The 15095-nt window shown below is 41.3% G+C and overlaps 1 protein-coding gene across 1 annotated transcript in view; it reads left to right on the forward strand.

The window, feature by feature from the left end:
- The window catches only part of LOC125895372 (leucine-rich repeat-containing protein 52-like), a 28791-nt gene extending 13989 nt beyond the window's left edge, over positions 1 to 14802 (forward strand). The window contains exon 2 of the mRNA XM_049587127.1: positions 14459 to 14802. Within this exon, the coding sequence (XP_049443084.1) occupies positions 14459 to 14802 (344 nt within the window). The remainder of the gene's footprint in view (positions 1 to 14458) is intronic.
- Positions 14803 to 15095: the final 293 nt, after the last annotated feature.

Consider the following 15095-nt stretch of genomic DNA (forward strand, 5'->3'; position numbering starts at 1 on the left):
TGAAAAAGGATCTTTGAACAACTACCTCATAAGCAGATGCACAAAACACCTTACTGAGGAAGTTTTTCCAGCTCTGTTAGCACCAACACCTTTAATTCAGACAGTGTTATTAACCGCAGGAAATCCTTTGATATTGGACTTTAGTTCTTATAATACGGGAACATTGTTTTATAAAAAAGTGCTAAGGTATACATTATTGAGGAAAGGTAAAAAAAAAAAAATAATCGCACTGGTGAAAAACAAGGACAAATACTGAAAATGTCAAGGGCGTTGTGCCAGAATAATGTCTGAGTGGTTTCCCATCCTGAGTGATGGGATGAGTGAGAAAACAGTGAGTGACAGAGAAACAGACGGTGAAGAGAGACTGAACGCAGACTGAATCATCCCGACTGCCACCTTTTCCCGCAGTGTTCTTCAGTAATACTCAAATTATTTTCTCTTATCTCTGATTATAAGAGGCAGTCGTGAATTCTCTCACAAATGAAGCTGCAAAGGCTGCGTGGCAAAGGAAAATACATTTGCAGTGAAATTTGGAGGCCTTTTCCTTTCTTGGGTTCAGCAGACAACGAAACCTTATACCTGAGATATACAGTTAACACCTCATATATGTTTTCACACATGCAGCTGCACCGGTCACACTTGAACTTGGTGCAGCCAAAGATACAGTAACAGTACTGATGTTTGAAGCTTGGCTGAAAGAGAGATGAGGTGACTTTCGAAAAATTGTCCTCTCACAAATAACACGTTAAATTCATAAGCAGTAAATACATCTTTGCTAAATCCAAACACTCACCTGCAGTAGCCTCACTTGGTCTGGTGTGACCAGAAGCTCATGGTGGCTAATTCTAGCTGGTGTTTACAAACTCTCAAAGTTCTCTGTCTTCATGACTCTTTTCCACTTGTTTTGCTGCTATATTAGCTTAGCATTGTAGCTTATTTTTAGCTTATTATCTCATAACGTAGCTGCAGTGGCTGCTGTTCAGCAAGTTATATGTAGGCTAGCCTCATGCATAGACTGTATAATAAAGACGAACAACATGACAGCCTCCCAAAAGTGAAGCCAAAACCAGGCACCCAAAAAAGCCGCTCAACCTTGCATCAAATTTTTTCTCAGTGGTCACTCACAGTTTTGTAGCAAAAAAATGCCCTGCAGCCCAAAAAGCTTTTTTTGTCATAGACCACCGTTGTAAAAGACTCGTGTTAAACTGTTGACGCCTTGAATTGCAAACAAGGTCAGTGATGAATCTTTCGACTGTGAATTTTTGAGCCACAGGGGTTTATATTTGTAAAACTTTCCTCAAGGCAAGAAAAGTGATTTAAAAATCTGTGACGTCACCACAATGTAAAGTCAAGGGGCTGAGTGGGAAATGGCAGGCGGGGCCAGCAGGAGAAACACTGCTGCGCATTTTCAGTGGTTCTTGGTGTCTGGTATCTAGTTATTATTAAAATCTGTGGCCAAAACATTGCAGTTTAAGTTATAAACCCCGCCCACTCTATGTTAGCGGATGGGACACGGGCCAAACTTAAAGATCAAATTATACATCAATTTTTCCTAAAGATTGTTTCTGTTATTTTAGGTTGTTCTTATCACACTGATGTTTGTTCAAGTGTTCGCTCTTCTGATGGTTTCAGTTAGTTATTTGATGCCAGAACGAGGGGGTTTGATGTCATGATACCACAGAGGTTTCTACTGCATCAGCTGTACAAGATAGCAGCGTCTGTATCCGCCATAGTTTGGCTTCATATTTGTACAGTGGGAGAGATGGAGACGTGTCGTCCATCTTTATATACTGTCTATGGTCTTGCTCAGAGGTGGAAAGCAGCAAAGTACATTTACTCGAGTACTGTACAGTACTGTACTTCAGTATAATTTTGAGGAACTTGTACTTGAGTATTTCAATTTTATGCAACTTTCTTCAATCACACTACATCCCAGAAACACATAGTGAACTTTTCACTCCATGACCTTATCTCACAGCTTTAGTGAGCTACTAGTTACTTTTCAAAGCTTTGAAAGTTCATTCATTCATTCATTCATTCATCTTCTAACCGCTTCATCCTCTTGAGGGTCATGGGGGGGCTGGAGCCTATCCCAGCTGACATCGGGCGAACACCCTGGACAGGTCGCCAGACTATCGCAGGGCTGCTTTGAAAGTTTTACATACAAAATATATGCTCCCATTATAAAATATAATGCATCATATATTAATTATAAAATGCTGCTGGCACAGTAATGCATACATAATATAACTTATAATATAATGGCTCACTGACACTGGTTTGCTGCCTGATGAGTACTTGAGATTTTAAATGCATGACTTTTGATTATACTGGAGTCATTTTACCCGGATGTATTAATACTTTTACTTAAGGAAAGAATACTTCTTTCACCAGTGGTCTGGCTTTAGTCATGCAAAATGTTTTAAATGCATTTTTTAACCACCAGCACGTTGGATAAAGTGCTGAAATTGTCTCAAGGACAATTTCTCTGAAAACAACTTTTGGTTGAGAGACAGGTTTTACCAGGACTTAAACCTTTTCTAGAACCTCAGCTCCACCTGCCAAATTCTGGTCAAGAGTTGATCAAGAAATGTGTCCTGGCTTTCATCACGCTTCTCTTTGAGAGACGACCAGACTGCAGCAACATGCAGCCAAGAACTGTGTGCAGAGTCTGAAGTGTTGCAAGGTGCAGGAAACAGTGACTGAGGAGGGACAGATGAGACACAAACACCCTGAGGGACCTGTTCGCTGCTGTGTGTTTGTACAGTCACTGATTGTAACTTGCAGCTCCGGCATCCAGCTATGAATGTTATATTGTAAGAGGTAAAAGACAGCAACCTCACTGCACGCACTCATACACAAGAAAAAAATCCTCACACCTGCCCTGAGGCGATCTTGGCAGGGTAATGAGACTGAGCAGATCAGCTAGCCAGCCCCAACCATCACAGATGGTGACAGAGAGTGACGGAGGAACGGAACTGATGGGCCAGGGGAAGAAAAGGGAGAAATATAGAGAGGTATAAAAAGAGAGAGGCACACTGAAGCTCATTGTAATTATCTTTTGTGTTATTTTCCAAAATACAAAGACAAATAAAGCAGCACAAGACAACAGCGTACCTGAAAGCATTTAAGTCTCATTGCAAATAAATAAGACAAACCAAAACAACATAAATAGAACAAAACTGGGGCAGCTCATTTCCCAATAAAAACAGTGGGAGTATTTACCTCCTATTACAATCCATTAATTAAATAGGTTAAAAATGAGACCAAACTTCATGGAATTCCCCCGTGATCAGAGAGTCGTCCATCATTAATTTGAACCTTTCAGCAAAATCATTCTTTGTCAGACACTTTCACAGGTGGAGAACAATCCTTGAAGCACCAATCAAAGCCCGCTAAAACGAGTCAAAATTCTTATTTGGATACACAGCTGGGGAGATTGTGTTGAGTGATTTATGCACCCACTTTCCAATTCTTTTGATCACTCGTTTCCAAAACAGGGAAACAACAGACAGTCTCTACATTAAATGGAGGAAAGTTCCTGCTTCATTTTTACACTGCCAACAGTTAGTATCGCCCAAGAGTCCCGACACAACCCAGTCGCCAGAAAACACTGTGGTTACTGTGTGGTTAGTTTTAGGCACAAAAACCACTTGGTTATGTTAGGAAAAGATGTGTTTTGGCTTAAAATATGTCAAGTTGTGTGGCATTATCCTCGCTGCAAAGAACACCCTTGTTTGATGCCTAAAAAGCCGTTAGAAACACAGCTATGATTCGATAAAAAAGAACAACCGGTTTTGTTGTTTGTTGCTCTCAAACAGTGGTCTGCAGTCAGGTCATAGTCCAAACAAATTCATATAGCCTACTTTTTACACTTAGCTTGATATGGTTCTTATTACAGGCTTAAGTGTTGTTTTGTCATACCTTGACAGTTTCAGCTTCATCATCAGAAGCGCCAAGTGATGTTGTGGTGATGTGTCCAACACTATATGACCGTGCTAGCTTCATAACAGAAGAAAAGGACAGAAAGGAGGAGGAAGAACACATAAACAACGCTCTCACATGTTGTCAATACCCAGGATGGGCTATAAACAGAGGCAAACAAGGGGTCAAGAATAACAACAGAGAAGAGGAAAATAAGAAGAGAGAAACAAAGAAGGAAACCCGGGGCATGGTCACCCTACCATACATCAAAGGGATCACAGAGTGCATTCAAAGATTCATACACAAACACCGCATAAACACACCCATAAATCCACACACAAAACCAGAGACCAGATGGACCCCGAGAAGAAATGTAACGTCATATATGAGATATATGAGCCTATCATGCAACAAAGCTTATGTCGGGGAGACAGATAGAGCCTTCAGTACAAAAATAAATTAACATACAAAAGAGTGTGAAAAGGAAACATCTGAAGCGCGGACCCGTGCGGAGCAGGAAAATCTGAAATCAGCCATCTGAGACCACTGCAAAAGGGAGAATCACATCATGAACTGGAAAGAGGCCAAGGTCATTCAAATCGAAAGCAACAAGCACCACCACTGGATTGCAGAAGTGGTGGAAATCTGCAAGTGTGCACCCAGAATTTGTTGATCCAATTGACAGGACTTCTGTGCAGTATGAACAAGTATGGACTGTGATTTCAGTAATTTCTATGTTTGGACAAATTAGCAAAGGTTAGCAAACTCAGCGTCTTCGTTTAAAACACTCCTCAGAACATACTTTTACAATAAATCTGTTTTGTGTCTAGTTTTTATCTTTCTTTCATCAATTTAATTATTTATTTATTTTTATTACACACTTTAATTTATCTGGTCTTAGCCTATATTCAGTGTTTTATTACTGTTTTTTTCTTAATGGTGTATTCTATTTTATTTGTCACATAAAGCAACTGTGATTTGAAAAGTGCTGTACAAATAAAGTTTGTTATTATTTATCACTAATAAGTATGGTGAAACACAAAGGAGAGTATGGGAAAATATTTGTTATCAGATTTTTGCCCGTATTCTGTTTTCTAAAATTCAAAACAAGAGAATGCAGTAATTGGTTATCTTTGCATATATGCATAGCACCACAAATAACCAAATGTGAAGCTTGTCTGAACATTTATGAGTCATGCAGTGATGTCGTTATCAGAAAAGTAAACAGATGACCTTTCCTGCGTAAGAAAATCATACCGTCATTGCTACGTTCATCGTCATTTCCATGGACGCAGAAATGATGAAAATTATTTAACTTTTTTCCAACTTTCATTTTCAGTACTTATTTATAAAAGAGACTAAAAAGTTGTGGGATAGCAATAATATAATATTATGTATTCAGTATGTTAAGCTACAGTACCTGGCTACAATCCTCCGGCCACTGTTTGGCAACGTAATAGCATACATCATCAGCATGTAACATGATAAAGAGTTACTTTGGTTTTTTTCAACCTGGACCATATTTTCTCAAGTGAATAATGGGAATGCCAGCAACTGGGAACCACGCTGCAATATAATCCCTACGGGCAACTAAACACTGTTAATTTATGTCCCCTTAATGTGTTTGTTTTTGCAACTGACAGACTCAGGTTATTATTCTGGCTGTCTGACAGTAGTATGGAAATGATTCTTACATTGATAGACCTTTTTGTTCCAGAGTAACATCCTTTTTTTAAAACCAGAAGCAGACCCAAAATTGCCATCACCGGACCCACCAGACTCAATTTAGATAAACAGTAATTTAAGCGTGTATAGAGCCGGAATATTTTCACATCTTACTGTGTGAATTAAGGGTTTATTGAACAAAACAAGAGTTGGTAATAGTTGGAACAGTGTAGAGACAAACCAAGATGACTTTTGTGATTTTTTTTTCCTTCAATTATTTATTTATTTGTTTTTATTTTTTTAGAAACACCCTCAAACGAGTACATGTACAGTAAAGACATGATAAAATCATGATAGTAATAACTGATAGTAAAAGAAAAAAGAGTCAGAGCACACGTAAACAGGCTACATGGATAGTCAGAGATCTATAGGGGGTTCCCATGTTCTCAGGAAGACTTCCCCCTTATGTTTTAATATGTGAGTGCGCTGTTAAAGTTAAATATTGGGAGTCTTTGCTGGTTCTAGCTGAGCAAAATGCACTTCTTTGCTATATATGATATTATGCCGATCCTCTTTGCAGACATCGGGTCTAGCGTCCTGTTCAGTTCCATTCCAAAGAGGTACCGTACTGGGGAAATGTCAGATGGAACCCTCAAGACCTTTTTTATGCATTCCTAGAAAACATGAATGACTGACCCTGTACATGTTTTACATCTGTGACATTTAGAGGATGAGGTGAGATATATCTTACTCAGACATAATGGGGTGAGATACATCCTGTGCATACATTTATAATTCTCTTCAGTTATTTTGTTGCATGACAATGAAGAGATGCCTTTAAATGACGTGGAGCTCTCCAGAATTTCCTCCATCCTTGACAACCCCAAGAAGAGTCGTCCTGCTCTTTTGAGAGTAATAATTAAGTTACGAATTTGCAAGTATTTATAAAATTGCTGTTTGGGAATTCCAAATTCTGTTCTTAAATCTAAAAAAGACTTAAGGGACCCATCAGTAGACAGTTGTTGAAACTGGTGTATACCATGTTCTTTCCACTTAGTAAGCAGAGACTTCCCAATCGAGGGTGGCAGGTCTAGGTTGGAGGAGCTAGCGTAGAGATTCCAAGACCAGATCCACAAAATTTCTTTACATCCCGCCATACCTGAAGCGTGTTGTGAATTAGTACTGAATAAAGGGCAAGTACATCTTACTATATAATGACGAAAGCTCTGTGTGTGTGTCTGTCCCACGTTTTTCTCCTCACTGACTTGGTCAATCCATGTGAAATTTGGCACAGTGGTAGAGGGTCATGGGAGGATGCCAATGAAGCAGTATTACATCAATTGACCAAAGGGGGGCGCTATAGCAACCCATTGAAATGTCAAACTTTGAATGGGCATAGCTCATGCCCCGTATGTGGTAGAGACATGAAACTTTGCACAGAGATGCCTCTCCTCATGAGGAACACATTTGCCTCAAGAACCCATAACTTCCGCTTATATAGATTTTCCACCATGTTGAATTTTTTGAAAAACACTTCAAATGGATCTCTTCCTAGGAAGTTTGAGCGATCTGAATGAAACTGGGTGAACATAATCTAGGGACCAATATCTAAAGTTCCCTCTTGGCAAAAGTTGGAAAACTTACTCAAACTGAGCTTCTATAAGGCAATGAATATTGCGGAGGGCGTGGCTCATCACATAAAGGTGTAGAACATCTCAAGGGTTTCACCCATCACCACGCAACTTTGTAGGCATATGACCACACATAATCTGAGGGGACCCTCCATTATTGACCCCATCAAACAAAATGGGGGCGCTAGAGAGCTCATTTCTTATCTAGGCCTAACCGCCATATGGATTTTTACTAAACTTGGTAGATATGTAGAACAGGACGCCTCAAGGTGACTGGAGAAATTTAACTCTAATTGGCAACTGGGTGGCGCTATAACAACAGAAAAATGCTTCAAAATGGCTAAAATGCGACCGATCGCTGTGGCTCCCCCTGTGGACCAATGTTGGTGTTGTTTCTAATGTTTGGTATGACTAAGTCATGGTATGGTATGCTGTACATAATCACGGAAACTGTCAGTGTGTCATTCTGTCAGTCAGTCATTCTGTCTGTCCCACGTTTTTCTACTCACTGACGTGGTCAATCTATGTGAAACTGCACATAGGCATTGAGGACTGGCATAGGTAGAAGGGGACAAAGCTACCAATGGCTATGAACTAGTTATTAATAAATGGTAAAGAAGGTAGCGAGGTAGGAAGGCAAAGTTCTTCTTCAGTATCTGTCCAGTGAGCAGTTAGCTTTTATGAATTTTATATTGCTTCTGCCAGCTTTGAATGAAGTGTGTTTTACAATAATAAAATCAATCAATTTAAATAATAAATGAATATCTAGCTTAATATTATCCTGTTACTTAGATGTTAAATATGATCTGAAAAATCTACAGAGAAGTGTGAATGTTTGAATCTGGAAAAGTTTGGAATTTTGAAATGGGAAATGATTTGGAACCACCTGGCATTCTTCATACTGTATATCCTCCTATGTTTAAAATGAAGACCCAACTCCCAGATTTTTCTGACACTTTCACAGATAAAGTGATATTTTGTTCCTCTTTTCACTTGAGGATGTGTGCTGAAAGTGAGCGGAGACGAGGAGAGGGAGGATAGAAAGTGACAGTTTGGGGAAGCCGCTGCATGCCCTTCCTTTTACTGAGAGACGGTTAAAACTGGGGTAAGAAAACGTGTCTGCTGAGCTGTGTTACGTGCATCTCCTGGTTCATCCTTGGTTTATGTGTTGCTAAATAACTGCACAGTAACCTTAGCACATAATCACTAATCACCATAATGACTTGCGTAACATTCCCTGCTAACTCAATAACCTAATACCCACCTGCTATTTCTGCCTGGACAGAGAAAGCTGTCAAATAAACAGATGCACACTAAAACAGCGACCTGATCCACTCGCTGTAATTCTGTCACAGTGTGCATAATCCTGACCTGTTATAACTTCTCAGGATATTTGTACACACAACATCAGCACAACTTGTGTCCTCAAATCTGAGACAAAGCTCCCTGGGGAGGTGTTCGTTAAGTCTGTATTGATCAAGAGCCTTATCAAACTCCTGCAGATGTGTTGCGGACGTTTTCCTCAACAGGCTTTTACAACCTTGTCAAAACACCAGGTTGAGTATTTTTAACTCTTGCAGACATAAAGTCGAAGTAATCTAATCGCCAGACTAATCTGTCTCAGGGTTATCTCGGGGTTAAAGTGGATATTAGGAGAATAAAGCGCTTAAGAATTTATGAGGAAGGATTTAAGTCAGTTTGTTTTATGTGTCCTGTAAATACCAAACTCGTCTCTAAGTGCTCGGTTTCATAATCATTTCACAACCTCTAGCTGCAGCTTTTCCCGTCACGAAGCCCTGGCAAGTAGTCGGAGAAGTATAGATCATATCTCACCATCCTCCCTCCCCCAATCACTCAATTCCATGTTCAGACCTTTGGCTTTATTGGTAGATGAGTGCAGTTTAATTAACATTGTTAACGGCAATAATCCATCAGCAGGCAGGACCGCAGCCAGATACAGTCCTCTCTCATCTTGAGGTCAGACTCACTGCATCTGTCTCTTTCCTTTGAGTGTGTGCGGGTGAAAATATTTCCAAATTGCTCCTCCTTTCTTCCCATCTTTCTTTTTTTTCTGTGTTGCCGTCTCACTCTCATTTACTCCCATCTCGTTTCAGTCTCCCTGTCTATCTCTCTTTGGGCTCTCTCATCTCTCTCATTGTTCCCAGCTTGAAAGAAACTTCTTTTTTGGGGAAGTGAAAGTACAATTACGCATGCAGGGAGGGTGGGAGCGAAGGAGCATGGGAATTAGCTTGTAACGAGAGATGAAGTCAGATGAACCGATAGCGCATACTGTATCCTGCTCTCCTCTTGTCTCTGATCACACCGTCAGATACGCACGGAGCACGCCTCTCTTCTCTTTTTTAACACTCTGCATTCACACTAATTAATATACGTGAGGGTACTGTATATATGCTCATGCTGCAAAGTCACTGTAGCAGAATGAAAACATGCAGCACGGCACGATTAGCACTGTTCTCAATCGGGACGTTGAATCCTGCAGCTGACCCTGACCTTTGACCTCTCTGTGGCACAGCATGAAACGCTGCAAACGCCACAAATAAATGTTCTCCAGTATTCAAAAGGCTTGTGGTGTTTCTGCCTCCCCGTGTGGTCTGAAGTCGCCCCAGCTCATTATCATATTCCTCATTATGAACGGCAGATGTTTTGTCAGGGAAAACACTCATCTCCTTATCTCTCCGCTGCTGCAGAGCGATTTGTTAGTGTATAATGATGTGCATGAGGGGGTGGGAGGGTTGATGTGTCAGAGCCTTGCAGTCAAGTCTAGTCACCTTTCTGTGCATGTGTGTGAGTGTGTGTGTGTGTGTGCGTGTAGCGTGTGTGAGTGTGTGTGTGTGTACAGAATAATAATGTTGCCATGTCCTAGACACCAAAGACCTACATTACCCAGAGGAAATCTGTAGTGTCTCTCGGGATCATTTATCACAGAGGTTATCACTGCAATGTTAACGTCTGTTTCTGTGTGTGTGTGTGTGTGTGTGTGTGTGTGTGTGTGTGTGTGTGTGTTTGTTTGTTCTTGCTACATAGTGAGGACTTATAAGGAATATTTTCACAACAGAGTGGGGACATTTTCACCCCACTTCTTCAAAGGCCAGTTTGAAGGTTAAGACTAGGTTATAGGGTTAGGGTAAAGTTTGGGTTAAAATGCTACAGGGCCACAGGCACACAACGACCAGGTGAGTAACTCTGAAAATACTCTTTTTTTAAAAACCTTATATAGTCGTCTAAAATCCATTACAAAGAGTTTGGTCCACTTGCTCAGGAGGATTGGAGGAAGGATTGGTTATATTACTGTTGGGCTTCTGTGACTCACCGTTAGCTTGGTACATTAATTATTCTTTATTCTTTCCTTAGGATCCCCATTTATTGTTTCCACAGTAATAAAATTAAATGAAATTAAATCAAAACTAAGCAATGTTAAAATGACAGTTGAAATAAATACTTTTTTGAAAAAAGAAAGAGGATAAAGAGATAATAAATAATGTGAATAGATATATAAAAGAGATGATTAAAGTTAAATAGAAATACATAACTGCTTTAAAGCTATAGTTGGTAATGTTGGAGAGCTAGCAAGATTTGAAAGCGGCACCTCCTCTCAACTCCACCCCCTCCTCCCCCTCCCGTCAGTGCTCCATCCAAAGCCACGGCCCCACAAACTTGATGCACATCCTGCACTGCAGTAGAAGTCAGCAGGGCAGAGGAGAGCCGAGTAAAATAACAAATCCCCCCGAAGCAAACAAATATTTATATGTCCAACAGAAAGACAGCAACCTCTGTATCACTTTTCAGGCCCTTCAGCTCCCTCAGCTGTCTCCACCGTTCAAAAGCTGCACTGATGTTGACTCTGGTTTGTCCTCTTGCTTTATCCAAAGCCTTTTTTGTCACAGCCTTTTCTGCCTCTGACTTTCTTTTCTCAGCCTGTTTAGCGGGGCGAGCCGTTACAAGTAACACTGGAAGTGGTACTGTTAGCTGCATTTTCTCTGCCATTGTGCAGCAAACTCCTGCTAACTCAGTATTTCTGCTGAGGAGTGTGCTGAATATTTCCGGCAACAGTGACATGTGATGAGTGCATGCAGGGAGGAGGGAGGGAGGGACGGAGGGGGGCTGAACGAGACATGAAGGCATCTGATTGGTTCTTTCCATTCACACCGAATGGCAGGGATTGGTCAGAATTTTTACAGGCCTGCAGCTGCCACAGGGGTCAGATTTTTTTCATTCCTTTTTCTGAACACATTATGTATTGACTACTCTCAGGGTGGATGGACCATTTCACCCAGTATAACAAGAAGTGTTTCTGAACAGGATTACCAACTATAACTAAGTAAAAATAAGTACTAAAATATTTGAAGGTCCATTGAGTAGGATTTTGGGAGATATGCTGGCAGAAATGGAATATAATATGATATACAGTACAGGCCAAAAGTTTGGACACACCTTCTCATTCAATGCGTTTTCTTTATTTTCATGACTATTTACATTGTAGATTCTCACTGAAGGCATCAAAACTATGAATGAACACATGTGGAGTTATGTACTTAACAAAAAAGGTGAAATAACTGAAAACATGTTTTATATTCTAGTTTCTTCAAAATAGCCACCCTTTGCTCTGATTACTGCTTTGCACACTCTTGGCATTCTCTCCATGAGCTTCAAGAGGTAGTCACCTGAAATGGTTTCCACTTCACAGGTGTGCCTTATCAGGGTTAATTAGTGGAATTTCTTGCTTTATCAATGGGGTTGGGACCATCAGTTGTGTTGTGCAGAAGTCAGGTTAATACACAGCCGACAGCCCTATTGGACAACTGTTAAAATTCATATTATGGCAAGAACCAATCAGCTAACTAAAGAAAAACGAGTGGCCATCATTACTTTAAGAAATGAAGGTCAGTCAGTCCGGAAAATTGCAAAACCTTTAAATGTGTCCCCAAGTGAGTCGCAAAACCATCAAGCGCTATAACTAAACTGGCACACATGAGGACTGACCCAGGAAAGGAAGACCAAGAGTCACCTCTGCTTCTGAGGATAAGTTCATCCGAGTCACCAGCCTCAGAAATGGCAAGTTAACAGCAGCTCAGATCAGAGACCAGATGAATGCCACACAGAGTTCTAGCAGCAGACCCATCTCTAGAACAACTGTTAAGAGGAGACTGCGTGAATCAGGCCTTCATGGTCAAATAGCTGCTAGGAAACCACTGCTAAGGAGAGGCAACAAGCAGAAGAGATTTGTTTGGGCCAAGAAACACAAGGAATGGACATTAGACCAGTGGAAATCTGTGCTTTGGTCTGATGAGTCCAAATTTGAGATCTTTGGTTCCAACCGCCGTGTCTTTGTGAGACGCAGAAAAGGTGAACGGATGGATTCCACATGCCTGGTTCCCACTGTGAAGCATGGAGGAGGAGGTGTGATGGTGTGGGGGTGTTTTGCTGGTGACACTGTTGGGGATTTATTCAAAATTGAAGGCACACTGAACCAGCATGGCTACCACAGCATCCTGCAGCGACATGCCATCCCATCCGGTTTGCGTTTAGTTGGAAGATCATTTTTCAACAGGACAATGACCCCAAACACACCTCCAGGCTGTGTAAGGGCTATTTGACCAAGAAGAAGAGTGATGGAGTGCTGCGGCAGATGACCTGGCCTCCACAGTCACCGGACCTGAACCCAATCGAGATGGTTTGGGGTGAGCTGGACCGCAGAGTGAAGGCAAAGGGGCCAACAAGTGCTAAACACCTCTGGGAACTCCTTCAAGACTGTTGGAAAACCATTTCAGGTGACTACCTCTTGAAGCTCATGGAGAGAATGCCAAGAGTGTGCAAAGCAGTAATCAGAGCAAAGGGTGGCTATTTTGAAGAAACTAGAATATAAAACATGTTTTCAGTTATTTCACCTTTTTTTGTTAAGTACATAACTCCACATGTGTTCATTCATAGTTTTGATGCCTTCAGTGAGAATCTACAATGTAAATAGTCATGAAAATAAAGAAAACGCATTGAATGAGAAGGTGTGTCCAAACTTTTGGCCTGTACTGTATATGTTCTCTTTAGTGTATAATCCCCTCAAAATAAGTATTGTTTGTTTTGGTTACCTTAGAGTGAGCCATTTTTATCTACACAGGTAGCGGGTCCTTTTTTTAAAAAAAATATTTTGTTTCAGTAGCCCACAGTGAATTAACCAGCGTCTGGCTCTAGACAGGACCATTGGCGTTTTCACCACCATAGTAAGAAGCCTCTCCATGATGAGCAGCATCAGAAAAAGCCTTGTTTCATCAACATGAAACTGATTTATTCAGTGTTTTTACCAGTTTAAATCACCATGTCTGTTTGTTTTGGAGACGAAGAGACCTCCACAGATAAGGTGAAAACCTCCCTGATGTCTGAATCTTAAGTTATCAGAGAAAAAAGGTGAGCACACATTAGCAGGTGCTGGCCTAATAACTGTCTCGAACATGCCAGAGAAACACTGATTTGTAACATGAAACTGCTTTATTCAGTGTTTTTACTAGCCTTCATTTCCTGGTATGTTTGTTTTGGAGAGGAAGAGACCTCTGTGGATAATTCAGCTCCAGGTATAAACCTCCTGAACAATGAACACTAAAGGAATTGTAATCGGGAGAAGTTTAAGCTGGTTGCAATCTGCAGTCCTCACCATTAAAAGCTACTAAATCTCCTTGAATCTTACACACTGTTCCTTTAAGATGCACGAACACAGCGCTGGTTAGTAATAAAAAAGTGTAAATAAAGCGTAGTAAAATCATTAAAACCACAATTCAAAATAACACACACACTGTAGGTTAGTAAAGTAAAGTTAGGATATTATTAACGGGGAAGAAGAATATTTACGAGTGAAATAAACACTTGCTCAGAACCATTTCAATCAGTGTTATTAAAAAGATTTCTTCTGCAGCTGGGTGTCTTTATTTATAGAATATTAACTGTTGACTTATTTAGGGGTAAAGGTCAGGTATTTAGTTGTGATGGTTAAGGGGCTAGGAAATGCATTGTTTCAACAAGGGTCCTCACAAAGATACAAGTACAAGAATGCGTGTGTGTCCTGGCTTTTGTTGTTGCCCACCATTTTCTCTAGAGTAATTACATTTTTTCTCTGATGCTCTGCCCTTCATCTTCACCCATATACTGATTATTCTCTGCCCCTGCTCGCTTTTATACTATATCTTTCCTCATTAATCTCCTCCCTCCTCTTTTCTCTCCTTCACCTCCAGACGAGGGCCAGACAGTTTGCCAGAGTCCCCCAGAGCTGGCGGGCCAGCGGTTGGCGGAGGTCGGCATGCAGCTGCGGGCAGACTGCCACCAAGGCCTGGGCTACTGGGACTACCTCTTCTTCATTGCCATCGGCTTTGTCATCTTCTCGGCCGGAACGGTGTCGGCCTGGGTGATGGGCGTGCTCATGGTGCTGTACGAGCGCTACAGCAAAAGGAAGAGCGAGGAGCTGGACAGCGATGACGAGGACGAGAGGGGAGGGATGGGCGGAGGTGGTGGGGGAGGGGGCGGAGGAGGTGGAAACCAGGGGAACGGGGATCTGAGCAAGCCTGGCATGCAGGTGTGACAGTCTGATGTGAGACAACATGAGGAGGGATGACATGAGAACACGGGAGGGGAGGACAGACAGAGAGGAGGAACCAGAAGTGATGAGAGGACTCTGAGACCAAAGGCTCTGGAATGAACCAAGATCTGACTGTCTCTCTTTGTTACAGATTTAGATATCGCAATATGCTCTGCACCATATTGGACAGAAAGTGTGTAAGTGTGTGTGTTAGTGTGTGTGAGAGAGAAAGAGAGACAGACAGAGGCAGCAATAAGGATGACTATGCCTTCACTTCAGGAGTACAGAATGACCTC

This window comes from Epinephelus fuscoguttatus, linkage group LG10 (genome assembly GCF_011397635.1).
Source record: "Epinephelus fuscoguttatus linkage group LG10, E.fuscoguttatus.final_Chr_v1".
In the NCBI taxonomy this organism is placed as follows: domain Eukaryota; kingdom Metazoa; phylum Chordata; class Actinopteri; order Perciformes; family Serranidae; genus Epinephelus; species Epinephelus fuscoguttatus.